Below are 25,692 nucleotides of genomic sequence, written 5' to 3' on the forward strand. Positions count from 1 at the left end.
TGGGCTCCTGGGCACTTGGGGGAATTTATGGGGGCACCACCATCTCTGGGTAGGAGTGAAACTCCAGACTGCATTTCCTTGCCTCAGGATGCCTGGCATGAAGGCCTGTCAGCCAAACAGCTGGTGCCCCATAAATGTGTAGATCTGAGGTGGATGACGCCAGCCTGCAAGGAGCGCCAAGCCCGGCCCTCCCCTGGCTGACCCGTGGCGTAGGGGTTTGTGCGTGGGTCCACCTTCCTGTATCCCACTCCGGCCCAAGCAGGGGCATGGGCGTCCTGGTCTCGCCTGTGTCTGCATGTGCTGGGCGAGGTCACTGCCCACGGCTTGGAGAAGGGACTCCTGAGCCCAGCCACAGTCCCCAACTGGACCCCTGTGCCCACCTCCGGGGCCCAAGGCACTTCCACTCCATTGGACCCTCACGGCGTGGGGCCCCATCGTGGCCCCGGGGGGATGGAGGGGCACTGCCTGGAGCATGAAGGGCCCAGTCTGGAGGGTCCTTGTGGCCGGAGGTGCCCCAGAGCCCCTGGTCCCAGTCCCCAGGGAGGTCTGAGGGTCACACGCTGGGATGCAGAAGAAGACACCAAGGCTGGCTGGGGCCCAGGACGGGCAGCTCTGGTTTCATGTCCTGGCTCCTGGCCCCCGAGGCAGGTGCAGAAAACAGGCAGGCAAGGCGCAGCTGAGTGGGTCCGGGCAGTCCTGGAGACGGCCCCGTGGGCCCAGGGGCAAGGTGCAGCCAGCGGCCCTGCAGCCAGGGCTGGGAGGTCCTGGGGCCAGGGGCGGCCAGCTTCCAGCCTCTCCTCGTCTGCTGGCCTCATCCCTCTGCCGGGAGGGCCTCACACTGCACAGCCCCCTGGGCCTGGCCCCAGTGGCCCCATAGTTAGGCCGCCAACTCAGCGATGTGCGGCCCCAAGGCCACCCAGCGAGGCTGGCTTCACCAGAGCCCACCGGTACAAGAGGGGGCAGCCGTATGTTCCCCGTGGAGTGCCAAGGGCACAGGTGTCACTTGAAGCCCGGCCCTCTGACCCCAGGCCCGACGCCTCCCAGGCGGTCCCAGAGGGCTTCTCTCCCACACTCGGGCTCTTGTCGCCTCCCCCTGCTCCCAAGGGGGTGTGTCACTGTTCCCATCACACAGCTGTGCTCTTGGCCCAAACCAGGGGTCCTTTCCTGGGGGCCCACACGGCCAGGCCACTGACCCAGCAGGAATGTGGCAGAATGGCTGCCAGGTGCCACCGTGTTCCCAGGCTTGGGTCTGAGTGCCACGGGGGCCCTGGGTACACCCTGCCCACCGCTTCCCAGCCCAGGCCACCCTCATGTAAGTATCAGGCCCGGGGCTACAGGCTACGGCCATGGGGCAGCTGAAGGGGACGGCCATGACTTGGGCTGCCAGCCACTCAGGTTGGGGAGCCTTGCAGCAGGAATCAGAGAAGCAGTAACTGGATCTGGCGGCCACTGAGGGTGGAGGGCTGTGATCAGGTTGCGGCCTCAGAGTTTTCCACCAGGCAGCTTTTTCTGCCCCAGGAAAGGGCTGGGCTGGGCTGGTGAGCCAGGCTTCAGGTCCAGGGGCCCTGACATGGGGGGCAAAGACAGAGGCCAAGAGGTGGGGGGACTACAAGACAGGGCCAGAGCCGTGGGCCTGAGCAGCCAGCAGTGAGGACAAGGAGGTGGTCGGCCCTGAGGCAGGCAGCGCTCCCCAGCCCTGCAGGCCCCAGGCCCCGGCCCCTGAGCCGTCCAGGAGTGGCTGAAATCCAAGCTGCGGTATAAAAGGCAGCCGCTGCTCCTAAGCCGGCACGGCTCTGAGCCGCCCTCCCGCCCGCCCTCTGTGGCCCGCTGGCCAGGTAAGAGCTGCCCAGGCCTGCAGCCGCTGGTCAAAGGGCAGCGGGTCCATGACGCCGGCCAGGCCTGGAGGCCAAGGGCCAGCCCAGCCGAGCGGGGCCTCTGTGGGGCCTTGGAGACCACGAGAGCGCAGGGAGCTCCCCGGGCCCCTCTTGGGAGCCTGGGCGGGTCCTGGAGATGCCCGGCGATGGCCTGCACGCGGTGCTGAAGACCCGGTTTGGGCTCATCAACGGCGCTGACCGCTACCTGACAGCTGAGAGCTTCGGCTTCAAGGTCAATGCCTCGGCACCCAGCCTCAAGAGGAAGCAGATGTGGGTGCTGGAGCCGGCCCCGGGGCGGGGCGGGGCCGTGCTCCTCCGCAGCAGCCATCTGGGCCGCTACCTGTCAGCTGAGGAGGACGGGCGGGTGGTCTGTGAGGCGGAGCGGCCGGGCCGCGACTGCCACTTCCGGGTCCTGCCGCAGCCCGACGGGCGCTGGGTGCTGCAGTCGGAGCCGCACGGCCGCTTCTTCGGTGGCACTGAGGACCGGCTGTCCTGCTTTGCAACGGCCATCTCCCCGGCCGAGCTGTGGGCCGTGCACCTGGCCGCCCATCCCCAGGCCCACCTGCTGAGCGTGAGCCGGCAGCGCTACGCACACCTGTGCGCACAGGAGGAGGGGCTCGCAGCGGACAGCACCACGCCGTGGGGGGTGGGCGCGCTCATCACCCTCACCTTCCAGAAGCGGCAGCACCGCCTGAGATGCTGCGACGGCCGCTACCTGCGCAGCGACGGCCGCCTTGTCTGGGAGCCTGAGGCCCGCACCCGCTACACGCTCGAGTTCAAGGCGGGCAAGCTGGCCTTCAAGGACTGCGATGGCCGCTACTTGGCGCCCATGGGGCCCGCAGGCACGCTCAGGGCCGGCCCCAACACGCGGCCTGGCAAGGATGAGCTTTTCGACCTGGAGGAGAGTCACCCACAGGTGGTGATGGTGGCTGCCAACCACCGCTATGTGTCGGTGCGTCAAGGTAACCAGCGCGCGGTGGGCCAGCTGTGGTGGGAGGGGGCGGCACGGCAGCACGTGGGTGGGATGTGTGTGTGGTGCCGCCGGAGCAGGTGGGTGGACCTTGGTCGCTGACTTTAGGGCCGGGAGGAAGGGGTCTTTCAGGACAGCCTGGGGATGTCTTGGCTGGGCCCTGGGCTGCTAGGTGGCTACTGAATGCGGGATGGACAGTGCCAGCTGGAGGGGCAGGGGGGCAGGCCCTGCTCACATGGGACTGCCCCCCGCCCCGACTGGGGTCAAGGGCAAGGCAAAGAGCCAGAAGGAGCAGTTGGTCCCATGGCCCTGACCAGTGAGAGTCCTTGTCAGGCCCCAAGAGTGGGGGGAGGTGACACCTTCGGGTCCCTCTAGTCTGGGGGGATGCAGGGAGCCGGCAGCCCCTCCCAGGCTTGGGCTCCTTGGTGGGAAGGCACTGTGTCTGCAGGCGGGAGCAGCCTGGCTCCCCCTGCACCCAGGATTGTTGGCCACCTGCCTCATGTGACCGGTGGCCCAGCTCCATGTGATTGCACGCTTGTGGAGTGGACATGCGTGATTCCTACTTCCCTGAAAGGAAGCCGAGGTTCCAGAGTGACCCAGGGCGGCTAGGCGCCAGCCCCTGGCCAAGCACTAGTCACAGCCCACTGCTCTGACTTGGGCTCCTGGCTTTGTGTACCCAGTAGTGGCTGGGCATCCCTGGCCTGGCACACTGCCACCCTGTGCAGGTGGCAGAGGCCCAGCTGTGAGTACCCGGGGGATGCAGCCCCGCTGTGGCTCTGGGGGCCCTGCCTGCAGTCAGGTCCTCAGGGCCAGTGCTGTGCGGGGGACAGGCATCTGGAAGGATCTCCTGAGCACTTGTGTGGTGTGCGGCCAGGTCCTGGGGTGTGGTGGAGGGCAGACAGCCCTGGTCCTTTGCAACGCAGGCCCCATGGTATAGCCATACCACTTTCTGGCCTGGGCCAAGGTCCCTGTGCTGGAATTTTCAATAAAATTCAGCAATGGTGTGAAAAAGCTTTTCTGTGAGGTCAGTGGAAATGCTGAACAGAGGTATTTTTGTTCCATGTTCAGGCTGTGAGCGAGATGCGTGGTGGTTATGGAAAGAAGTGGTGATGGTGGTGGTAGTGACGGTGATGGTGGCAGCTGTGTAGGCCATTTCATTCTCTGGGTCTCTGAGCATCTGACGCTGTCCCTCTGATAAGGGAACCCCCCACTAAGGACAGCTCTGCCTCCCACTGTAGAAGCCAGAGAACCTCACGTTCGTGTCTCTGCTGCACTTGCAATAAGCCTGGACGCACTCAGCCTGCCCGATATCCAGATGTTGACTTGGCGACCAGCGGCTGGAGGCAGGATGTGGCATCTCAGTCTGGGTGGGGGCATAGGGTCCCTAGATCCCAAGGCCACTCAAGTGGCAGGTTCTGCAGAGTGGCTGTGCCTTGGTCCCAGCCATGCTGCTGGCCAGGCAGCACCGGAGCCCCCCATCTCTGGCCTGTGAGCACCTGCCTCACCATCTCCCCGTCTGTCTGTGCCTCTGTCAGCCAGTCTGTGGGCTCCCCTGCGCCTGCCACTGGATGTCACATGTGGTGGTGCTGACGGCGATGTGGCAGGTTGCTGCAGTAACAGGAATGGCCACAAACTGGTTCCAACCATGAGAACACTGATTATCTCATACAAATGGAAATCTGGGGCTGGGCACAGGGCAGAGGCAGGCGGGACACCATTGCCCGCTCAGTGGCATCACAAAGTCCCCTGCTCTTTCCTCTTGTTGGAACCACTCTCCTGGCACAGCTCCAACCTCAGGCTGATGCCCTTATGGCCACAAGAGGGCTGCTGCTGTTCCAGGCCTCACATCCAGACAGGAAAAGGTCCAGAGAAAAGAGGTGCAGTGGCTCTGTCTTTGTAGAAGCAAGAAAATACCTCCCAAAATGCCTGCAGACACACATCCACCACCAAACCAGTCCCTCCCAGGGAGTGGGACCCAGGCTTTTTACAGGTATTAACCAGGACTCCAGGCCTCTCTGGCCTCAAAGTCAGGGTCCTGGGAGCAGATGGCTGCAAACTGCAGTCTCTGGGCTGCATCCTCTGGAGGAGGTACGTGGGTGACACTGGGGACACTGACAGCCCTGGCCTCAGAGATGGCAGCAGCAGGTGCAGCCCCTGCCTCAGGACTGTTGGCCTCACTTCTCCTGGGGAACTGCAGGGAAGGCGCCCTCCCCTCTCAGTGCCGCCTCAGTGTCACCCTCCTGGTGAGGCTGTCCCCAGCATCCGTGGGTGTGGGATGGGCTGTTTTTGCCGTCCGCCACTCTTTGCAGACCGTCAGCACCCGGAGGGCAACCATCGTGTCTGTTTCTGCTGAGTGGGTGGGGCAGCAGGTGCCGTGCTGGTGGGATGATGGGGCTGGCAGTGAAAACACCAGGCTGCCTTTGCCGCTGAGCAGTGACTGTGTCAGAGGGACAGGCCTTGGCCCGGGGGGCTTTGGAGGAGCAGCCTATGGGAGCTGGTGAAGGGTGACCAGCCCACCCTCTTCAGTAGGGGCCTGCCTGCTGTTGCCCTTTTTTCCTGGGGGAAGGTAGACAGCACCTGCTCCCTGGCTGGACATGCAGGAGCCTGGCCTCCTGGGGAAGTCTGTGATCTGCCACATCACTGGGAGGGGCAGCTGACATGGAAACAGGGGCATGTTTTATGGGAAGACGCTAGGGAGGCTCTATGCCTGACCACGGCACTGGGCATGGAGGCCCTGGGCGCCTCCCTCAGGGCTCCTGGGACACCATGCACATGAGAGGGGGGTGGGGGCTCCAGCTCAGTGCGCAGAAGTGGACCCAGGCCCAGCCATGTCCACCCAGAGGCTTAGGGCCAGTTATAAACAGGATGGCATGAGTCTCGGTCAAGGGCGCAGGAACAGACGGATTACCTGATGATGAGCAGAGACAGGGGATGTGCTGCCACGGCCCAGCCAGAGCTGGGCCATGACCTCCAGGGAGCAGTGTGGGGAGGTCTGTTGTGTACCCACATGGCCCTGGGGGCAGAGCTCCCAGACCCTCTGAGAAGTGTCTTCCAAATCTCATTTCCAGAGGGCTCTAGATGGGACCCCCTCTGGCTTCAGGGTTGCTCCAAGAGCATGCCCCCACCCCTCTGCTCCCGACCCCCCACCCAGGGAGAGGCATGAGGGGCTCCCCACCTCTCCCTCCAGGGATCAATGTCTCGGCCAACCAAGATGAAGAACTGGCTCAAGAGACGTTTCTGATGCAGACCGACCAGGAAACAAAGAAGTGTACCTTCTACTCCAGCACCGGGGGCTACTGGACCCTGGTCACCCACGGGGGCATCCAGGCCACGGCTACCCAAGTGTGAGCACACCACCCCTACCCCCCTCACCACCACCACCGGCTCCACAGGGCCCGGCCCACTGTACCACCCAGGCAGGGAGGGAGGGAGCCCCCTGGGGTGGGGAGCAGCCCTTCATGGTGCTGGGTGCCTTGGTGGGAGGCAGGCGCCTCTCCCTTCCCCAGGGGTGGGGGAGCCCGGCCCTGAGCCCCCACGTCCTGCTGCTCTGAGGGGACCCTGCCCTGCCCTTCCAGGTCTGCCAACACCATGTTTGAGGTGGAGTGGCGTGGCCGGCGGGTGGCCCTCAAGGCCAGCAACGGGCGCTACGTGTGCATGAAGAAGAACGGGCAGCTGGCGGCCGTCAGCGGTTCGGTCGGTGAGCACCCCCCGCCCGTCCTCCACCGAGGGCCGCTGCCCAGCGCCCGTCAGACACTCGGGTCAGGACGCTCGCCCAGACGTGGCGCGGCGGTGGGACCTCCGAGCGCCCTCCCTCCGCGGCACCCTTGGGGCACCGGGGCTCGGTGGCAGGGCCAGACGCCCCTCCGGGGAGCCGTGCGGACAAGCCCCTCAGCCCCGTCTCCCCGCCAGGCGAGGCCGAGGAGTTCACCCTCAAGCTCGTCAACCGGCCCCTCCTGGTGCTGCGCGGCCCGGACGGCTTCGTGTGCCGGCGCCGCGGCTCCAACCAGCTGGACACCAACCGCTCGGTCTACGACGCCTTCCGCCTGAGCTTCCGCGACGGCGCCTACCAGATCCGGGGCGGGGGCCGCGGCGGCGGCTTCTGGAACACCGGCGGCCACGGCCGCGTGCGCAGCGACGGCGAGCGCGCCGAGGACTTCCTCCTGGAGCTGCGCGAGCGCGGCCGCCTGGCCATCCGCGCCCGGAGCGGCAAGTACCTGCGCGGCGGCGCCTCGGGGCTGCTGCGCGCGGACGCGGACGCGCCGGCGGGGCTCGCGCTCTGGGAGTACTGAGCGCGCGGCCCGCCCGGGCCCACTAAGCCGTGTCCGCGCGAGCGCCCCATCCCTCTTGCCCAGGAAGCCCTGGCTCCAGGTGACTGAGCGCCCCACGCCATACTGGACAGCCCGGGGCCTCCTCTCGTCCTGCCCCCTCCACGCGCTGCCGCACGGCCCCTCCCCAAAACCAAGGAGGACCCCCTCCACCGGAGGGAAGATGGACAGAGGTGGGCGCGGGCTGCTGGGAAGAGCCGGCGCCGTTAGAGGGTCTCTGGGTCTCCTCCATCCACTGCCCGCCTCCCGGGGGCCGTCTAAGGGCTCCTGGAAGCGCCTGATGGAGAAGCCACCCCCTCATCCCACACAGGGCTGTGTGGGGCCAGCCACCGGGGACGGTCCTTCTCGGCCCTGGTACCTAGCTGGCTGTCACCTCCCCCTGCAAGGGGGCTCCAGGCCTCCCACCCCCGTGCCAGGTGCGGCTCTCGGGCCAAGGCACTGTCTTCTCGTGGGCCTGGCGAGTCCTGCCGGCCTTGCCCCCAGCAGGCCAGCTGTCCTGTGGACGAGATGGATGCTGACAAACCAGCCAGCACCCAGAAACCCTGGCCCCCAAGGATCCCGACCCAGGCCAACACCTCTCGGATGGGCTGGGTGACCTGGGCCATGGAGGTGGGAGGGGGTGGGAGACGTGCCTCTGGGCTGGGATTGCCTGCTGGAAGGAGTGGGGACGGGCCCAGCAGAGGCCCAGCGCCCAGAGGGCGTCACCCCACACAGAGCTCCACACCCCTCCTGACGCCTGCAGCTCCTGCCCTGGCCAGAGGCCTGAAGCCTCTGGTGCGTCTGGCAGGTGTAGGCCAAGGAGGGCCAGCCGGGACTGGGGTGCTTCAGGAAAGGACAGCAGGGAGAGGGTGCAGGGCGGCTCCAGGGCAGTGGATGCACAGGTCTAGGGAGAGGAAGGGGCGTCCTGGGGGCAGGGAGGAGCAACCGGCACCACCCACAGCCACTCTTCACGGCTGCCTTCTGCCTGATCCCAGCCTCACTACCCTCCCTCGCCTTAGGGACAGAGGCAGGACCAGCGCGGGCCAAGCGTCAGAGGTGGCTGTCCCAAGTGGTGGCCTGGGCTGCCCCCTGGTGGTGACGGGCAGAGGGACACTCGCTGCCTGGAAGGTGGGCCAGGCCCGAGACTGCAGTGCTTGATGCCACTCAGCTCCCCTCACTCCACAGGGCATGGGGGAGGGTCACCCCTTCGCTGACCTTGGTCAGACAGTGCACATGGCCTTAGACACCCGCTGAGTGGAGCAGTCAGGAGCAGTGGCAAGGAGGGGCTACTGGGGGGCAGTAAGGGCCCCCCAGCAGCCCAGACTGGGAGACTGGACTTCAAGGCGAAGGGTGACACACTGGCCAAGGTGGGACAGGGAAAGGCACGGCCAAGGTCAAGGGGACGCTGTCCCACCACCTGGCTGCGCGGAGGACTGCATCCTGCAGCATTTCCCACCGGTGCCCTTGCTTGGTCCTCTTCCTCTCCAACCTCAGACCGCTCCACTGCATGCACCCCTTTTGGTTTTAGTCTTTCTCCTCTTTTTCTGAAGACTGACTGCACCCTTAGGCATGGCCGTGAGCCCTGCCTTTGTTACCTCTGCTCCCGCAGGGCTGCCCGCCTGTGCAGCAGCTCCCTCAGCCCCACTTCTGTGGACTCAAAGGCGGCCTGGCACTCACCCCCGGGGCCTTGGGAATGGCCCAGTAGAGGTGGTAGGCTTGCTGGCGGGCTGTCCTGCCTCTGGGCTCATCGCCGCCTGTCAGGAGTTGCACAGTGGGGACTGGGGGAGGCCGAGCAGACACCTAGGGTCCCGTGGAATGTCTTTGTGTTGCTTCCACACACCATACTGCCCCCTGCACAGCTGGGGTCCCCATGGGAGGGCCCACAGGCACCCAAAGACCCAGGCTGGCAGCTCTGGGCTCCACGCAGCCGATGCAGCAGGGGCTAATTGGTGGGCAGGGCCTGGGACATGTCACCCTTCTCCCTGCAAGTACAGGCTGGTTCTGGGGGCCCAGTGGGCTGCCCCAGCCACACCATCATCCCTGTGGCACTTAGGGAGGTGACAGGAGGGTGACCCTCAGAACAGCTGGTGCCACACCGCCCCCACATCGCCTTATAGAGACCACCCTGCAAAAGCTGAGGCCCAAGGTGGACCCCCTGTCTGCTCAGAGAAGGCAGCTGTCACGGCTGCTTGCAGCACCTGGGAACTTGGGTGACACTGGGGGGCCGCCTGTCCTCTCCCACCCTGGAGAATTCTCTAGTGTGGGGTCCATGTGGTGATCACCAACTCCCAGACCCCAACTTGGCACCCTTGGGGCCTCTCTGTGGAAGGGGCCTCTATTCTCCCTGGGAGGGACCCTGGAGCCCTCAACAGCCAGATGGGCACAGCTGGCACCGGATCAACACAGCGCTAAGTGCCCTGCTGCCCCCGGGCCACGAGGGGTCAGTGTGGGGCTCACCCAAGCAGCGCACAGCCCAGAGAGAGCCCAGGGATCCAGGCAAAGCTGCCACTGACTGTGGCAGGACGGGAGAAAAAGTGAGCTGAGACCAAGGCGGCTTCAGGCAAAGGGCGGCTTCTTGTGGCGGGGGCCTCGCAGCTCCCACACACATGACAAAAGAGCACCATGTGGAAGTCTGGGACAGTGTCACCCTCCCCAAATACTGGGCACCAGTATCACAGCTGGGCCCGGCCACTGCCCAGACTGAGGGAGGGGCTGGGGGGTAGCAGTCCACCCTGGGGGCCTGGAAATGATGCACAGCGCAGCCCTGGCCAGAGGCACCTTGAATGTTCTGGCCACAACCCACCCTGCGGCCACTGGATACTGGCAGGAGCCCCAGAATCTTAGTGCTTCCGTCACAGGAACCCTCCCACCTAGTGACCCCAGCAGCTGCAGGGAGAGGCAGGGCCATGGCACCCAGAGCTGGACGAGAGGAGAGGCTCTGTGGGAGGCAGCTGGTGCCATTGGCAAGGGCAGCCCTGCCCAGTGGAGACAGTAACCACAGCAATACACCCGCCCGAGTCCCAAACCCAGAGCCCTTGTCTCCGTGCCCTCTGCAGCCACTTGGGCAACAATGCTCCTGCTCTGGGGTCCAGACCCTGCCTCTGAGTGGAGGGGATGCAGCTTCTCTGGTCCCCAGGTGACTGGGGAAAGTGTGGAGGTCGAGGGCAGCTGCTGGATGGAGAGGGTGGCATGGGCAGAGGACAGGAACCTGGGGCCAGGGCAGCGTCCGGCACTGGCAGCAGGTACTAGCTTGACCACCCTGCAACAACTCCCCTCTGCCCCACCTCGGAGCACACCCACCCGTCGGGGTGGCCGGGTGGCTGCTCGGGAGCCAGGGCTGTGTCCTGCTGTGAGGCCTGACCTGAAGCTACAACCAGGCCAACACAGCACCCCAAGCGGAGGAGCTGCTGAGCAGCCTCTCGTGTTTGGGTCTATGAAGCCACGAGGGCATCGCAAGTCCTAAGGGTGCTGGCAGCATGGCCAGGCCCCAGAGGGCAGGGCCCACCGGCCGTCACAGCAGGGTGAGGCTAGGACTGCGAAGCTGTGCGTACACCTGCAGGAGCCGCGTGGCGGCAGCACCGGAACGGGCCTCGTCCTCTGCACACAGCTGGTCACGCAGGGTCCGCACCTCCCGAAGCAGCTTCTGGGGGCAGGTGGCAACAGCTTAGGCCCTCCTTCCTGCTGGGCACACCACCAGACCCTTGGGGGACTGCCATCACACACATGCCACTTGGGCGTGGCCTTACACGGCCTGGCCCTGAAGGCCCTGGGGATGTGGCTGGGCTGAGGGGAGACCGTGCTCTGCCGGCAACAGGCGGTCCTAGCCAGCGGGACAGGCAGGGGAAGGGGGCCAGAGGCACAGCGGCAGCGCCCCTTCTGCCCACCCCCGCCTGCAGTGGGGCCGAGCCCGCAGCCCGACTCCTGGCCATGGGGATGGCACAGCACCACGGGGTTGGCGGACACCTCAGTGTGTGTGTGTGTCCCCCCAGAGACGCCCAGCTAGAGACAGCCCTCTCTCCCCAAGGGGCCTCACCTCGTGACCGGCCTGGATCTGGTGGAGATACTGCAGGCGGAGGTCAGGCGGGCTGCGGCTCCGGGCGGCCTGCTCCACAACCATTCTCTGGAGGGACGCGAGGGGCAGGTGCTGCAGGGGACACTTCCCACCACCTCGCCCGCCCATGCCCTCTGCAGCCCCCCGCCGCATCTCGGCCACCCCCCGTCCGTGTTGCAGCGCCCTCTGGGGCTGCTGTGTCCGGCCTTCGGGAGGAAGCCCTGCGTGTTCCCGGGGCTCGGATCCAGGCTCCAAGGGGCCCAGGCAGTGAGGCCCCTGCTAGCCTCTGGAGCACAGCGCTGAGAAGCAGTACCAACACCTAAAGGCAGCAGCAAGCGCCAGCCTGGGGCAGATGCCACTCACCTGTCAGGGTCCTGAGAACCAAGCCACTGGAAGGAACAAACACGGCTCTCCAGGGACCCCCCACTCTACAGAGCACAGAGCCAGCTGCCAGTGCAGACCGGGGCCGGCAGCCCACACGAGGATTCCATCGGTGCTCCGTCAGGGCCCGAGCTGGCCCCAAATGCACGTGCTCAGGCCCTAGCGCCCAGCACCCAGGCATGTGACTGCATCTAGACACAGGGTCTTTGCAGATGATCAGATGAGGCTGTTTGTGGGAGGGTCCTGGGCCGCTATGACTGTTGTCCTTAGGAGAAGTGGTCAGCACACCCACACACACAGGGACCCAGGGGGGATATGGGAAGACGGCGCCTCTGCACACCAAGGAGGGAGGCCTCAGGGGAACCAGCTCTCTGGCACCTCGTCCTGGGCTTCCAGCGGCACCCTGTGGTCCTGTCACATGGCACCCTCTTCCTGCAGGAGGTGTGGTCAGCACGCCCTCCCAAAGCTTCACTGTCCACCTCCTGGCTGCTGTGCTCAAAGGGGCTGGGGAAGGCCACACAGCTGAGGCCAGCAGAAGGGTGATGACAGCCCGCCCGGCCTCTCTGGGTGTCCTCTGAGGCAGAGCCCTCCAACAACCCGGATGGCTGGGAAGGCTCAGGACTAGATTCCTGGCGGACATGAGGCCGTGGTCACAGTGGGCTGGTCACAGCACTGTTGAGACGTGACTGCAAGGGTCACAGCACCCCGTGAGGCGGTCACGAGGTGGCCCTCCAGCTTTCGGGTGGCTCTGCCCGCTGCTCTGGCCAATGCAGGGCCCTGGCCCCTCCGTGCACAGGTGACAGGTCTTTGTCAAAGTTGGGACTGCAGGGCCCCTGCTCCTCGAGGTCTAGGCTGGGGCCTGGGCACATGTGCTGATAGCAAGTTCCAGGGGGGAGGCTGATACAAGAACCACACTTAAGTCGTCAAAACTGGTTGGCAGCTGCCACCGTGGACCTGTGAGGGCCGAGCTGCAGTCAGAGCAGGTGGGAGGAAGCCGGCTGCCTGACCCCAGGTCAGGGCTCGGACTTCCATTAGGAACACGAGGGCGTATGCTCTCAGACCCTGGACTTGTGGCCACACGCCCTGGAGCAGCCCACCCTGAGCCCACCCTGAGCCAGGGTGAAGCCCCAGCGGCTGGCCACCAACTCCCACTTGTGGGCGAAGACGTGGAAGCTCGGACAGGTAGTCACCTTGCCCCAGGATCCATGCCCAGGGCATCCGACCCTGCGGCGCCACCTCCACACACAGCCTCTGCCTGGCCAGGTGAGCACGAAGCCTCAGGATGCCCACGCAGGGAACAGTGGGAACCACCGAGCGGCCACGTGGGCTCAGTGTGCTGGGGGCTGATGGCACAAGCAGGGCCTCTAGCCAGGGACTAAGTAGCAAAGCTGCCCTGCACCTCCCACTGTCCACAGCTCACCCGCACAGCGTGCACACGGGAGTAGAGAGGAGGCACGGGGCTGTCTGGCAACCCTGCGCAGGCAGCCGCAGACCACCACAGTCCCGGGTCCCCAGCCCGCAGGCTTCTAAAGTCGACCCAGAATGGACTGACATACCTGCATTCGCCCAATGATGGCATGGTGGGCCTGGCACATGTTAGCCAGAGAGGGACTCTCCACCTGGATCTCCACAGCCTGGATGGGTCCTTCTGGGCACAGGCTGGTCACCGCCACCTGTAACACAGAAGGCTGGCTGCCCACAGCCCCACTGGCCCTATGGTCCACATGACCTGCATGAGCCTGTGAGTCCCTGGACACCCCGACTCCCTGGCCTGGGCTGCCTCCCACCCTGTACATGGGCAAGGCTGGGTGCAGGACGGCGCCTGGGCCTCGGCAACCCCTGGTAGCAACCCCATCTGCAGCAGCGGCCAGGCCACAGTCCATCTGCTCACTTGCAAACATGTGTCCAGGAAAGAACCTCAGGAGCCAGACTGTACAGCACACACTCTATGACGAGGGACCACCGCGCCCCTGCTGCCACGGAAACCCCACACCTTGTCCACAGCCACAGCCCCACTGGGCATCCTAGGGCCTGACAGGGTCAGGGCTTCAAGCAGGGCAACAGGGAGCGGTCTGGGATATCAGGGTGGGCCAAGGGCCCTCCAGGTTTCCCGGGGTCCTGTGCACACCCAGCTGAGGGTGAAAAGCGATGCAGGCTGGCTGACAACACATGTGGGTAGAGCTCCGTGCACAGGACACACAGCAAGACCCTTGCGAGCCTGGGGAGTTTCAGGAAGGATGCTGTCACTGCAGCTCTTCCTTCTGGGACCTGTGGGGTGGGCAGGGGCACCCACAGGGCTGTGAGGACCCTGACTTCCAGGGCCACCACCAGACGCCAGGATGCCCCAGCCTGGACACAACGGCCTGGCCTGAAAGGGCTGTGTGGTAGGCGATGGCCAGCTCACCACCCTTGGGGATGCGCATCCCGGAGGCCCGGCTACTCTGCAAGCCTGAGGTGACCCTGGGCCTGCTGCCAGGAGGGTCTCAGGAAGGAAGGTGTGTGAGGAGGGGCTGGGAACCGGCAGCCCCGGTTTAGGGGTTTCCTCAGTGGGGTATGGCACCATACCATAGCACAGCTTGAGGCTGATGTTGGCGACAGCTGCGTCTGACACACCATTACCAAGCAGCGCCAGGCCAGGGCGGGGTGGCTACAGGTCCCGACGGTGTGCAGGGTCGGGGACCCACACGCGACATTGTTGGAGGGGCTGGTCTTCATGGGGCCCTGAGATGCCAGGCCCACACAGGCTCAGCCCTGCAAAGCCACCCAGCACAACGGTGCCATGACCCCAGGATCAAGCTGGCATCTTCTGGAGGCGGGGACCAGGGACCTGACTCCTCCTGGATGGTCCAGAGACGCCAACCCGTGGGCCCCACTCTGAGAACCGCTAAGGTCTACTTCCCCAAACGGGAGATCCGATCCCCCACTTGCCTGGCGGACAGTGAGGTGGACAGCAGTGCCATCTGGGGCCACTCCCTGGACAGAGGACAGTGCTCGGGCCCTCACGGCATCTGCAGCAGCATTCTTAGCGAGAAGCCACTGCAAAGTGGCACAACACAGGGACAGGGACGAGCCTGGAGGGAAGAGGTGCTGGCTGTGCATGTGGGGATCCTGGATGAGGGGCGCTGCATCTGCCACTCTCAGGCCCTGAGGCCAGCACGAAGCCAGCAGGGCCACCAACCTGAGTGATCACGTCCCAAGGCGGCCCTCAGCAGCTCCGCCGACACCTTGATGGCAGCCACTGATGGGGGTAGGTACTTGGCCTGCTGCCATGAGGGTCCTGCTGGCTCGGTGCCTGGCCCAAGGCAACAAGCTCCCAGGAACGTGTCCACAGGGTCGCTGGCTGGGTCAAGCAGGCTAGGGGCCTGCATGCACGGCATAGCCAGGCTGGGGAAACGGAGACACTGCAGCATGTCCACCGTGTGCTCGCTCAGGGGCAGGCACATGCCCTCCTTCTCAGGCAGGATGTCACAGGGGCACTTGTCCCACGAGGGGTCCTTGGAGGAGGCCGACAGGGCGAGGGCCCCGCCCACGACCTCCCTGAGGCTGTAGTAGAGGGCACAGGACACGGTCACAGGCAGGTGGAGCATGCCGTCCTCACCAGGGCCCAAGGGCAGGGTCACCTCCCTCCGACCACCGGGGCCGAGCTGGCCCACAGGAACGGTGTAGGTGACAGCTGAGCCGGCCGAGTCCAGGTCTACGGCACAGGAGCTGGTGAGCACCTGGATGCAAAGGGCCCAGCCATGGCCCAGGCTGTAGCCGCTGTGGTTGTCCAGCTGGCACGTGGCCATCAGCACATCCCGCAGCTGCAGGCGGCTCCAGGTGGTGGTTGTGGTGCATGAGATGGGCCGGGCACCCTCCTGGCCCGACAGCAGGGCACAGCTCACATTCATGGCTTCATTGAGGCACGTCAGGGCCTTGTTCCTCTGGTCCACCGCCCTCTTCAGTGAGGACACTCTGGAAAGAGCAGACGTGACACCCAGGGGCGGGGTGAGGAGCATGGTGGTGGTTGCTGCGTCCTCCCAGGTGGGAGGGGGCCGGAACCTCATTCTCCGACAAGCCCCGCTCGGGAGGGGCCTCCTGGTCCCGCTGGTGCTGAACCTCCAAAGCTGTGCCCAGCCATCAGAGCCAACGTCTCCCCATGCGGCAGGGCCCCGCTCACAGGGCCAACCCAGCCCCCGACCACGCTCCCTGACAAGTTTCAAGTTGGCCCTGTTGCTCCTCTGAAGTGCCACTGTGACAGCCCACAGGGCAGCAGGCACTTGGGAACGGCCCTAAGGCATAGGGACCTGGAGCCCACGGACGCTTGGGGCCACGGGTAGGCCAGGTGAAGGCTGAGAAGAGCCTGCTTTCTCTCTGAATGGGCCACAAAAGGCGGCCAGCACCTTCCCTGAGGCCTCCAAGGAGAGAGGGACCCCTGAGTCTCCATGCCCCCTACAGGGTAGACGTGGGGTCTGAGATGACAGCAAAGTCCCGTTTCATCTCTGAGGCAGCCTGGCCTTTACGCTCAGGGCCTGAGGCAGCATAACAGGCCAGGTCCGGACCAATGCCATCACCCAGGGTGGCACCTCCCAAGGACACGGCCCCAGGCCACCTGAGCCACAGTCCAGCTGCTCACCTCTCAGAGACGGTGCCAATTCCAGAGAGCAAGTCCTTAATTTTTTGGCCAGCATTTGCCAAGGTGGGGCAAGGTACCTCTGAGTTCAGGTCCAGGCCGCAGGTCATCAGGCGGCCTTTGGCGGATAGGGCCAGGAGCTTGGCACCACCTGCAGATGAACCCATGTGGGGTCCGGTCAAAAGGCAAGGAGGGCAAGCTGCAGGGCCCTCTGAGCAAGTGTTGGCAGAAGGCCAGCACCCAGGTGAGCAGGAGACCTGATCATCGCTGAGGAGGGACAGCAGGACCCAAAGGGCCCCGGAGCCAGCGCTGCCCATGCCCACCGCACACACGTCTTGAAGGGCCCTCCCTGGAAGGGGACATTGGCACGGGCAGAGGCAGCGGTGCGGTGGTGTCTGGGCACATCACATGTAGACAGGACTACGGAGGGCCAAGGGAGGACCCGCACGGGGCACTATATCAGCCGAGCAAAGCTGCTCCAAGCTTGTCTAGAACAGGAAGGCCCACAGCTCCCTGCCCTCGCCCTGCTGGCACTGGCCTCCTGAAGGCCCACCAGCTCTCTTGCGTCTGCCCCTTTTCCCATCCTGGGCTCAGGGAGCCTCCAAAATGGGCATGAGCAGCAGCCACCTGCTTGTCCCTTGAACCCAATATCACTGCAGCCGAGCTCACCCGAGGTGGGGCGGCCAGGACACGGGTCCAGAGCATAGCAGCTCCCTCAGAGACACGCACGTGCCCCGCTGCCGTGACCATGCCCAGGCACGGCCCTCCTCCTCTGTGGTGGACACAATGGCCTTCTCCCTTCAAAGCATTTCCTTCATGCTGAGCACTGCCCACAGCAGGCCTCGTGACACCCTGGGGGAAACATCTCCAGGGAATATGCACTGGGAGGAGGGTGGCTTGATCCTCTCTCCCAACCCTGGATGAACATGACTACAACCCTCCACGCACCGTCTGGGGAAAACACTACCACCAGAGCCTAGGCGCCACCCACCCATGGCACAGGGCGGGACGCGAGCAGCCACTCAGGAAGCGGTATAGGCATTTTCTGCCTTCAGGAAAAACGCAAAGGCCGGGCCTGAGCTGATTTGCATGTCCCTAGACTACCCGCCACGGAAGAGAGACGCTCCTGGCCTGGGTCACCAAAAGTGGACCTTGCCCAGGAGCACACCTCCAGCCCCTAAACCCACACAGGATACGCCCAGCCGCGCACTCCCTGGACGTAAGATGAGCGGCAGCCACGAGGCTACGCCAGGTGTACAGAAAGTGGGAGCAAGGCAGGGAGCGGACAGGCCAGTTCACAGGGGAGGAGATGCCAGAGAGGAGGTTCCACCCGCCCGAGGCTTTGGTTGCCAGGTTTGCACAGTGGCTCGTACCTTCAGTCGCTCTACTCGACACAGAGAGGGTGATGATGCTGCAGATGTTCAAACTGGCCGGACACAGCAGAGCTGGCAGGCGTCCTGGGCCCCCACCAGGCTGTGTGGGGTCCCAGGGGGTGCCTCCCCGAGCCAAGTCCACCATGCAGAGGTCTGAAGGGGTGCTGTGGTACATGCGGCTGGGCCCCCCACAGGCAGCACAGAGCACAGGCCCCGGGAGGCGGTACTCCTGCAGCTCAGGCACCAGACTCCCCGCCTCGTCCCAGCTGGCCTTAACAGCCAGCATCCGGCCTTGGTGGCCAAGCACCACCAGGCAGTCAGCGCGCACGTTGTGCACATCCTCCACACCCTCAGCCAGCGACTCTGTCCTCAAAGCCCCGATGAAGACGACGGGCTCCTCCAGGTGATGGAGGATCTTGGCAAGGGCCTTCGGGTCACCAGGGGCCAACCTGGAGGTGACCAGGGTCTTCAGGACCACACAGCAGAGCTGGCCATCCGGGAGACCACAGAGGACCACAGGTGACTCCAGGAGGGAGGCGTCCGCCCCAAAGAGCAGCCCAAAGAGGGTGTCCTCCAGCATGAAGCTCCCAGGGCCCTGTGGGCAGCCTCGCGGTGACACGCAGCAGAGCACTGGAAGGAAGCAGGGTGCCACAGGCTCCGTGGGGCTCCCAACCAGGGGGGTGCCGGTGGGCAATTCCACCTCGCCTATCTGGCATCCGGGCCTGGGCTCCTCCCCAGGACGAGGACACTCGAACAGCTGCACCTTCCACCGGGCTGGGCCCTGCGCCACGGTGACAAGCATGCCATCAAGTAGAGTGAAAGTACACAGCGTGGCCCCAGGCAGGGCACAGGTGTCTGGGTCCACGGTGACCACAGGACATGGGGGTTCACCGTCCTCACCATCCTCACTGTCTTCATCTTCATCGTCCTCATTGTCCCCACTGTCCCCGTCATCCCCATCGTCCTGGCTCATGGACCTTCAGGAACACAGGGAACCGTCAGGGCGTTCACACACTCTTCACAGCCTGCACACAGCATGCTGGGTCTGGGGTCTTCACAGGGAGGCGTCCCAGACCCTCAGCAGGATGGGGAAGACTTGGCAGGGAGCGGCTGGCCTGCCACATTGCCTCCCCCCTGCCCCAAGGACTGCTCTGCTTGGCACCAGTCATCCTGAGACACACACACAACAGCGTCCACCCAGGCTTCAACAGGGTTCAGACAGAAAGTTACTATCAGCGCAGAACTGTCGGACCCAAGGCCTAGTCTGTGACCCGACCTGCTACCTTTTTATGCCTTAAGCAGTACTGAGCAGATACTGTCAACTAGGCTCCACATGACTGGGAAGGGCCCAGCTCCCCAGTGTAGATTCCTCTGACCACTGACTCGCCAAGACCCACCTCGAAGGGGCGTCACCCCAGAGGAGAAAGGACCCAGCAAGGCCAGAGGGGCAGGATTCTACCCTAGGCTGCAGACTCAGCCGCCTGAACCCTGCTTCCTAAGGACTCTCCATCAAGAAGCACCTGTTAGAAGACGCAGGTGCTGGGGGCTGGCCGAGCTGCCATTCCCACACGTGCGAGCTGGGGAGCGCTTGTTCTGAACCCGATCCAGGGTCAAGCGGAGCAGGACACAGAGGTCACGGGGCGGGAGCTTGAGGAGGGCAGAGCAAGGTGGCCTCGGGCCAGAGCCAGCGAGGCGCCTGAGGCCGGGTCCGCCTCCTCCACGGGGAGGGTGATGGGTTCTGCCCAAAGCCCGGCGCCCGCTTCTCACCGGCTGGCCTGGTCCAGCGACAAACAGTAGATGCCCCTCCCGGCGCACAGAATGTACAGAGTCCTGCGAAGGGCCAGGAGCTCCAGGTGCCACACGGGACTCGGAAACTTGTACACCATCTGCACGGGCAGAAGCAGGCGTCGGGGTGGCGCGAGAAGAGTAAAGTTTTAACACGAAAGCGCCGGCCCGGGAAAGCAACCTTCCCTCCCCGCACCCGGGCCCCCGCCCGGCGCTCACGGTCAGCCGCCTGGCCTCCTGGTCGTAGACGTGGACGAGCTCGCTCCCGGTGGACAGGAAGATCTCCGCCCCGTGGCACAGCACGCGGGGCTTGCCCGCCGCCAGGCCCCTGAGCTGGCAGCGGAAGCGCGCCAAGTAGTCTACCCGCGGCGCGAGGCCGGCCATCCTGCAGCCCGGGGCTCGGGGGCGGGGCGGGGGTGCTTTCCGGCTGCCCACGTCGCGGCGCGGCCCCCGCCGTAAAGCGGCGCGGAGCCGTCGGGACCGGAAGGGGCCGGGGCAAGGAAAGGGCGGGGCCGGGCTGGGCTCAGGGTCCTGGGCTCCTGCGCGCGGGCTGCGACCAAGCTGGTGGACACAGCGTGGCTTAGCAACGCGTCCACGCGTTTAAAGGCAGACGCGGGAACCTCAGGGCTGCCACCTTCGGGGGCCCCGCTGGCTGCACCTGAAAAGTCTTCAGGGTTTGGGGAACGGCTGCACTCCGCTCAGGGCCCGGGAGAGCAGATATTCTCCCTCCGCGCTGCGGGGCCGCTCTGTGCCCAGGGGTTTGGGCGAAACTTGAGCAGAAGTACCCCTTCCCCCCCGTGCCTGAACACGAGCTCCCTTGGGAGTGTTGGCTTGACTGGACAATGGGGCTGGGCGCAGACAAATGGGGGTGGAGTGTGAAGACCGGCTGGTCCTGCAGGAGAGGGGCTCACCAGCAATCAGCCTGGGGGTGAGGGAGAAGCCAGGACAAGACACCTCTCCCCTCCCCCTCTGCATATCCTCCAGGGCTGTGGAGCGAGGTTCTGACCAGAGGGGCCAAGAGCTCTTTTCAGGATTAGAGACTTTATGACCCAGATGGTCCCTAAAAGCCAGTGGGAAAATCTCCAAGGCAAGACACCCCTAAGCAGGAGAGGCATCTGGGGGGCGTGGCCAGGCAGGGCATGTTGAAGAGGCCCAGCTGCCAAACGTTTGCTGGGCGTGGAAGCTAAGCTGACACCATAGAAGCTGGTGTGCCTGCCAAAACACACAGAACCACTAGCAAAAGTTCTAGTCGTCTTGTTGGGGCTGAGGTGGGCCCTACGCCAGGCCAGCGGCTATTCTAGCTTCTGGTGCTAGGATGGACACATGACTGGCATTTGCAGTCTGCTCTGTGCCTCTTCTGCTCCCAGGCAGTCTGGGCTGGAAATGCTCTCCTGGGTGCGGGGACATGAGGAAGACCAACACCCACTTGGGGCTTCAGAATTAGAAAGTGAGGACATGCTCCCTCCAAGTGACAGAGCACTGGATGTCTCTCCCAGTACACGTCCTCGTGAGCCACAGGCTCACACAAGTCCCCATCCCAGTCTGTTTCCCAACTCTGAAGGGGCTACGCCAGGAATGTTCTGTGGGGAAGTGGATTTGAGAGGTGGTGGGCTGAGCTGCACAGGGCTCAGCTCTGTTAGTTAGCCCTGACTGGACAGGCCGACTGCAGGCGCTGTCAAAGGGTCACTCCTCTGTCCTCCTCCCTTTGCTCAGGCGTGACGTGGGTTGCAATCCTGACCCCAAGCCTAGGAAAGCCCCACACTGTGATGACTGATGATCACATGGACTTGCCAAGCACAGAGGGGAGCTTTTGAGTGCTGGTCCCTGGAGGTTTTCAGACACGAGCAAAGGGCTGAAGGCCAGCCCACAGGGCTAAGAGGTGACATGGAGCAAGGGGGTCTCTTGTATGTTTGTGCAAGGTGCACACTCCTGGCAGGAAGCCTGCAAGAGAGCAGAGCATGTGGCCGAGTCAGCAGCAGCAGCATCTTTCTAAGGTAAACTCACCTCCAGAGGGGAGGGAAATCTTGGCGTGCAGGGTGCCGTTCACAGGCAGCGGGAGTTGCTGCATGGCAGGCAGGAGCCCAGGGCTGTTTCCCAGCCATGCGCTCCATTTGCTTCATTCCCTGGGTAGGGGGGAGCAACACAACCTCTCCGCTTCTGAGAACCGAGTCAGCAGCTGAGGTCTGGTGCATCAGGACAACCCAGAACTGGGAGCTGTGGCTGTTGAGAACAGTCATCTCAGGGACAGGACTGCAGGCCCGGCTAAGGGCCCCGCCCAGAGCCCAGAGCCAGGCCAGGCTGTGGACACTCAGACATCCACAGGGGGTCTGTTTTAGATCCTTGTTCAGGGAGCAACGAGTCCCCAGAGGATGATGCAGTCCTGAAAGGTGCAGACTGGCCAGCAGCCATATCAGAAGGTGGCTCCTGGCTGTCACCTGATGGGGCAATTCAGGCAGATAGCCTGTTACCTCCAGACCTCGTTCCCCTGAACCTGTGCTGTCTGGGGAACTCCAGACTTCCTCCCTCAACTACTGCCTGGCTGCATGCACCTGTCCCCCACACAGAGGCCCAGGAGCAGCCGCCTGGCTGGCAGGTAGAAAGACACAGGAAAGGAACCTGAGGGAGGCCGGGCACACCTTGCTCCTCCTCTATCCAGATGCTACACTGGAAGCCCAGTGCAGAGGGGCCGGACAGGGGGTGGGGTCTCTACCCTTCAATGGCCCAAACCCATCAGTGGAGGGCAGTGATGTGCGGAGGAAGTTGTCAAGTTACTGGACTGAGGCTTGGCACCGGGAGAGGCCTCAGCCAGGAAATGACAAGACAGGTGCTCAGCAGGACCTTCGTATGTAGGACAGGAGTCCGGATGATGCTAATGCAAACCCAGCTCATGCACACCTGCCAGCCCCAGTGGGCAGCCGACCGTGCTCACCGGACAGAAACGTACTCAGTCACCCCTCCAGGGGTCACAGTGCCTTGGTGGCAGGAGGCTGTGTCCACGTTAGGGCAGGTGGGGCTGGGGCCCCCTGCCCTGTGCAAGGTGAGGTGGCTGAGCTGCCTGAGCCCTCTGGCAAGACAGCCGCCATGCCCTTATGTTGAGCTCTGCGTCTCTTTGGCCAATATTATGAAGCACATTACTGAACAAAGGGTGACTCAAAACCGGAAACAGAGAAATCACAATGCTTTTTCTTTAGCTAAAAAACAACAGAAAAAGAATCACGCAGTTGCCACAACTTCAGAGTGAAGAAAACAGTGGAAGAGAAAAGGAAGCCGGCGTGGTGGACAAAGGCAAGAGCAAGTAGGAGAGACCTTTCGTGGGGGCGAGCAGCGAGGTCTCAGAGGTTGGATGGCCCTCCCCTGGAGCTGGGAGACAACAGGGGTGCAGCACGGGGCTGGGGGACACCATGCCCATGCACACCCTCACATCTGATCGTGGAACAGACAGGAAGGGGCTGGAGCTCTGCTGGTGCAGCTGCCCAGAGCAAGGCCAGACAGTCCCAGCAGCTGGGCTGGGAGACGCGCGAGTGGGCGCAGAGCTTCAGACGGCTACTCTGCCTCTCCTGGCCCTCCAGAACTAACAGCTCTGCCCTGGCCAGGCCCAACCCAGCCAGCCTCCGGCCCCAAGAACAGACAAGGCTGTGCCTTTCACTTTATGTCCCATGGCAGGTGGGCCTGGAGGTGCCAGGCATGGCCCTCACCATGAGAGGCCCACACTGTGTTCTCTTATCTACAGCCTGCCCTTCTGCTTACAGGGCCGACATATGATGAAGTCCCCAGCATGGTCATGTTAGCGCTAGCCTCTCCTGTGGGTGCAGTGCAGCTCAGAGTCAGCTCTGGTTAAGGCAAAGGGGCATCAAGATGCCCACAACTCCCGGAGCAAGGGCCAGACCACAGCCTAGTCACAGAAGAAATCAGGGACCCCAGGGCACATGTGCAAAGTCAAACCATGACCTCTGTCCTAGGACGGCCCATACCTCACACCATCAGCAGTGTCAACTTTCTGATGCCCCCATGAGCTGTTCCATGTGGTCCTCACAGCAGGCATTGCCCCTACCCTTCATCTGGAACTGTCTCAGGGGCCAGGCAGGACAACGGGAAGGAACAGTGTGCAGGGCGAAGGGGACCAGAGCCGCTGCCCTGCTCAGCGGCAGCCCCCCTGCACTCCTGCTGGGACTGCCGTGTCTGCAGCGTTGTGGCTGGGCGGCCGCGCAGAAGTCTCAGGCACTGAGGTTTACTTCTGAGGAAACTGACTGTCGGCCTCATCCACACTCAGCCACCCTGCACACATCTGCAGGGACTCACTGAAGGTGGGGGAAGGAAGTGGACACTAGTCTCTCTCTCTCTCTCCCCTTTTATGCAGTTTTTATCTTAAAAAAAATAATAAATAGTCTCCTGGGCAGGAATTACTGGTAACTGTTATTACAACCAATGCAGATTTTCCAAGTCCCACCTGGATGTGGGGTGAGAGCAGGAAAAAGGGTGGGAAGATTAATCTGCAGATCGAGGAGACCGGGGCTGGGGAGCCCACAGCCACTCGCCATAGCAGCAGGGGAGGGAGGGGCCCTCACAGGCAGGCTCGGCCCGAGGCCCACCCAACACCAGGGAGGGTCAAGAACAAAAAGCATCCAAAAGGAAGGAAAAAGAACGCTGGGAGGCAGCAGCAAGCCCTCCCCGCGCCCGCCAGCTCCAGGCGACGGCTGAGGCACCGGGTCCTTCTATCACCAAGGGGCTTGTGCATCCAGGAGAGGCTGCCCTGCGCCTCCACCAGGAGCCGGGCTTCATCCCGCACGGCTGCAGCCTGCCTCCCTACCTCCAGCGAGGCAGCTGGTGCCAAAAGCTCCGTGGGTCAGAGACCCTGGGCCACCAGCCCACCCTGCCCTTCAGGGCTGCCCACGGTGGGCACAGTCACATCGATCCTGGCTTCAGGGAGAGCAGGGCGACCCAGTCCCGCTGGCGGGGCCTGGAGCCCTAGGTCCTAGGAAGGCTGCACATCTCGCAGTGGCCGGTGCCCGGCTGGTTCATGAAGGTGCAGTGCTGGCAGGCCCACATGGAGGCTGTGGTGGTGTGCGTGGAGCCCCCAACGGCTCCGAACTCATGGAGGCCTGGAAGGGGCACGCCGACTGTGCCTGCAGAGCGGGAAGAGAAGCAAGCATTCAGCATTTCTGCATGGCCAAGATGTCGTCTGTCCATGTGTCTGTTACAGCTTGTGGAGAGAAATGGGGGCTAAAAGCAACACCTACAGGAATGGACGGACGGGGCTCTGGGATCCCCAGCGGTGGGTACCCTGCTCACACACAGAGTCCTGCCAATAAAGCTGTCAGCTGCGACCCGCCTGCCCCCTTGCTGTACCTCCCCTCTTACTGCCGAGGGGGGTTACTCTGGGTGGACAGCCACAGCCTATCCATCCCCTCAACGAGCATTCGATCATTTCTAGTTTTGAGCTGTTATGAACAAGCTACCACGAATATTCCCGCACAAATATTTGTGTGCGCCTGTTTTCCCGTCTCTTGAGTAAAAGCCTAGGAAGGGCTTCCTGGGTGACGACTGCCCTGTGATGTTTCGAAGACACCGCCAGGCTGTGTGCACTCTCACCAGGGCACTCCAGGGGCCCAGCTGCTCTGTGAGCTTCCCAGCACATGACACTGTTGTTGTCCCATCATTACTGTGCTATGAGCATGTCACGTGCCTCATCTGCTTTAGTCTGCGTTTCTCTGATTATATAGAACCATTCCTCTCTCTCTGTCACCCAGCCTTTACTCCTGCTCTTTGTTTTGATTATTAAGGGATTCTCTATATATTTAGATATGAGTCCTAGATCATACGTACATGTCAAGCATTCTCTTCCAGTCTGTGCCTTTCCATGTTAAGTGTTCCACTTGTTCAAGGCCAACTGACCTCTGTCCTATCACAAGACCCTGCATCCCGCCTAAAACAACCTCTGTCCACCCCAAAGTGCTGAAGATAAGTCACCTTGTCGTTTTAAATAAATGCTTTTTAGTTTCAGCTTTTACCATGATGTCTGTGACCCACTTGAGCAGATCCTTGTATCTGGTGTGCCCTGCAGCAGCCAGCTTTCCCTCTGAACAGACAGATAACCACTGTTTCATTCCACTTTCTTGACGAGGCCGTCTTCCCCCCATCTGAGTGCTCAGCTGCCGTGTCATCACCAGTTCCCAGTCCTCCATCTGGTCCACCAGGCTATTTATTCTTACACCAATACCATCCTGTCTTAAATCACTGTAGCTTTACAGTTTTGAAATCAGGTGGTGCATGTTCTCCAACTTTTTTGGTCCTTTTCAAGACTGTCTTCTAGGGCCTCTGCATTTCCAGATAAATTTTGTATCT

At 63.3% G+C, this 25,692-nt stretch overlaps 3 protein-coding genes across 6 annotated transcripts in view; 1 reads left to right on the top strand and 2 right to left on the bottom strand.

Annotated features, from left to right (window-relative positions):
- The first annotated feature begins 1,441 nt into the window (after positions 1–1,441).
- On the top strand, positions 1,442–7,133 carry FSCN2 (fascin actin-bundling protein 2, retinal). Of its 2 annotated transcripts, none has more exons than XM_057501816.1 (4): positions 1,442–2,836; positions 6,032–6,188; positions 6,420–6,558; positions 6,648–7,133. In XM_057501816.1, exons 1-4 carry the CDS (start codon positions 2,011–2,013, stop codon positions 7,131–7,133), a joined length of 1,608 nt encoding a protein of 535 aa, XP_057357799.1. In that variant the 5' UTR covers positions 1,442–2,010. The 2 variants fall into 2 exon arrangements, with proteins under 2 accessions (XP_057357799.1, XP_036766510.2); XM_036910615.2 differs by having other exon boundaries at positions 6,420–6,541; positions 6,754–7,133.
- Positions 7,134–9,698: 2,565 nt separating this feature from the next.
- Positions 9,699–19,813, bottom strand: FAAP100 (FA core complex associated protein 100). Of its 2 annotated transcripts, none has more exons than XM_036910586.2 (9): positions 19,570–19,813; positions 19,333–19,451; positions 17,566–18,542; positions 16,196–16,343; positions 14,759–15,534; positions 14,509–14,651; positions 13,137–13,253; positions 11,182–11,268; positions 9,699–10,788 (listed from the first exon to the last, which is right to left on the bottom strand). In XM_036910586.2, exons 1-9 carry the CDS (start codon positions 19,732–19,734, stop codon positions 10,660–10,662), a joined length of 2,661 nt encoding a protein of 886 aa, XP_036766481.2. In that variant the 5' UTR covers positions 19,735–19,813; the 3' UTR covers positions 9,699–10,659. The 2 variants fall into 2 exon arrangements, with proteins under 2 accessions (XP_036766481.2, XP_036766480.2); XM_036910585.2 differs by having other exon boundaries at positions 9,699–10,791; positions 19,570–19,811.
- A 2,698-nt stretch (positions 19,814–22,511) lies between these two features.
- NPLOC4 (NPL4 homolog, ubiquitin recognition factor) overlaps positions 22,512–25,692 on the bottom strand; it is a 59,493-nt gene continuing 56,312 nt past the window's right edge. For both annotated transcript variants that reach the window (XM_036910596.2, XM_036910597.2), the window contains one exon: positions 22,512–24,473. In XM_036910596.2, the coding sequence (XP_036766491.2) occupies positions 24,316–24,473 (158 nt within the window). In that variant the 3' untranslated portion in view covers positions 22,512–24,315. The remainder of the gene's footprint in view (positions 24,474–25,692) is intronic.

This window comes from Manis pentadactyla, chromosome 4 (assembly GCF_030020395.1).
Source record: "Manis pentadactyla isolate mManPen7 chromosome 4, mManPen7.hap1, whole genome shotgun sequence".
Taxonomy (NCBI): domain Eukaryota; kingdom Metazoa; phylum Chordata; class Mammalia; order Pholidota; family Manidae; genus Manis; species Manis pentadactyla.

Bases quoted from the DNA above. Each gene is read 5' to 3' on its own strand.
- FSCN2 (XM_057501816.1), top strand. From the start codon at position 2,011: ATGCCCGGCGATGGCCTGCACGCGGTGCTGAAGACCCGGTTTGGGCTC. The intron at 2,837-6,031 runs GTAACCAGCGCG...CTCTCCCTCCAG, and splicing joins CTATGTGTCGGTGCGTCAAG to GGATCAATGTCTCGGCCAAC. The intron at 6,559-6,647 runs GTCCTCCACCGA...GGGACCTCCGAG, and splicing joins TCGGTGAGCACCCCCCGCCC to CGCCCTCCCTCCGCGGCACC.
- FAAP100 (XM_036910585.2), bottom strand. From the start codon at position 19,734: ATGGCCGGCCTCGCGCCGCGGGTAGACTACTTGGCGCGCTTCCGCTGC. The intron at 16,344-17,565 runs GTACGAGCCACT...GTTCATCTGCAG, and splicing joins GTCGAGTAGAGCGACTGAAG to GTGGTGCCAAGCTCCTGGCC. The intron at 15,535-16,195 runs GTGAGCAGCTGG...TGCTCTTTCCAG, and splicing joins ATTGGCACCGTCTCTGAGAG to AGTGTCCTCACTGAAGAGGG.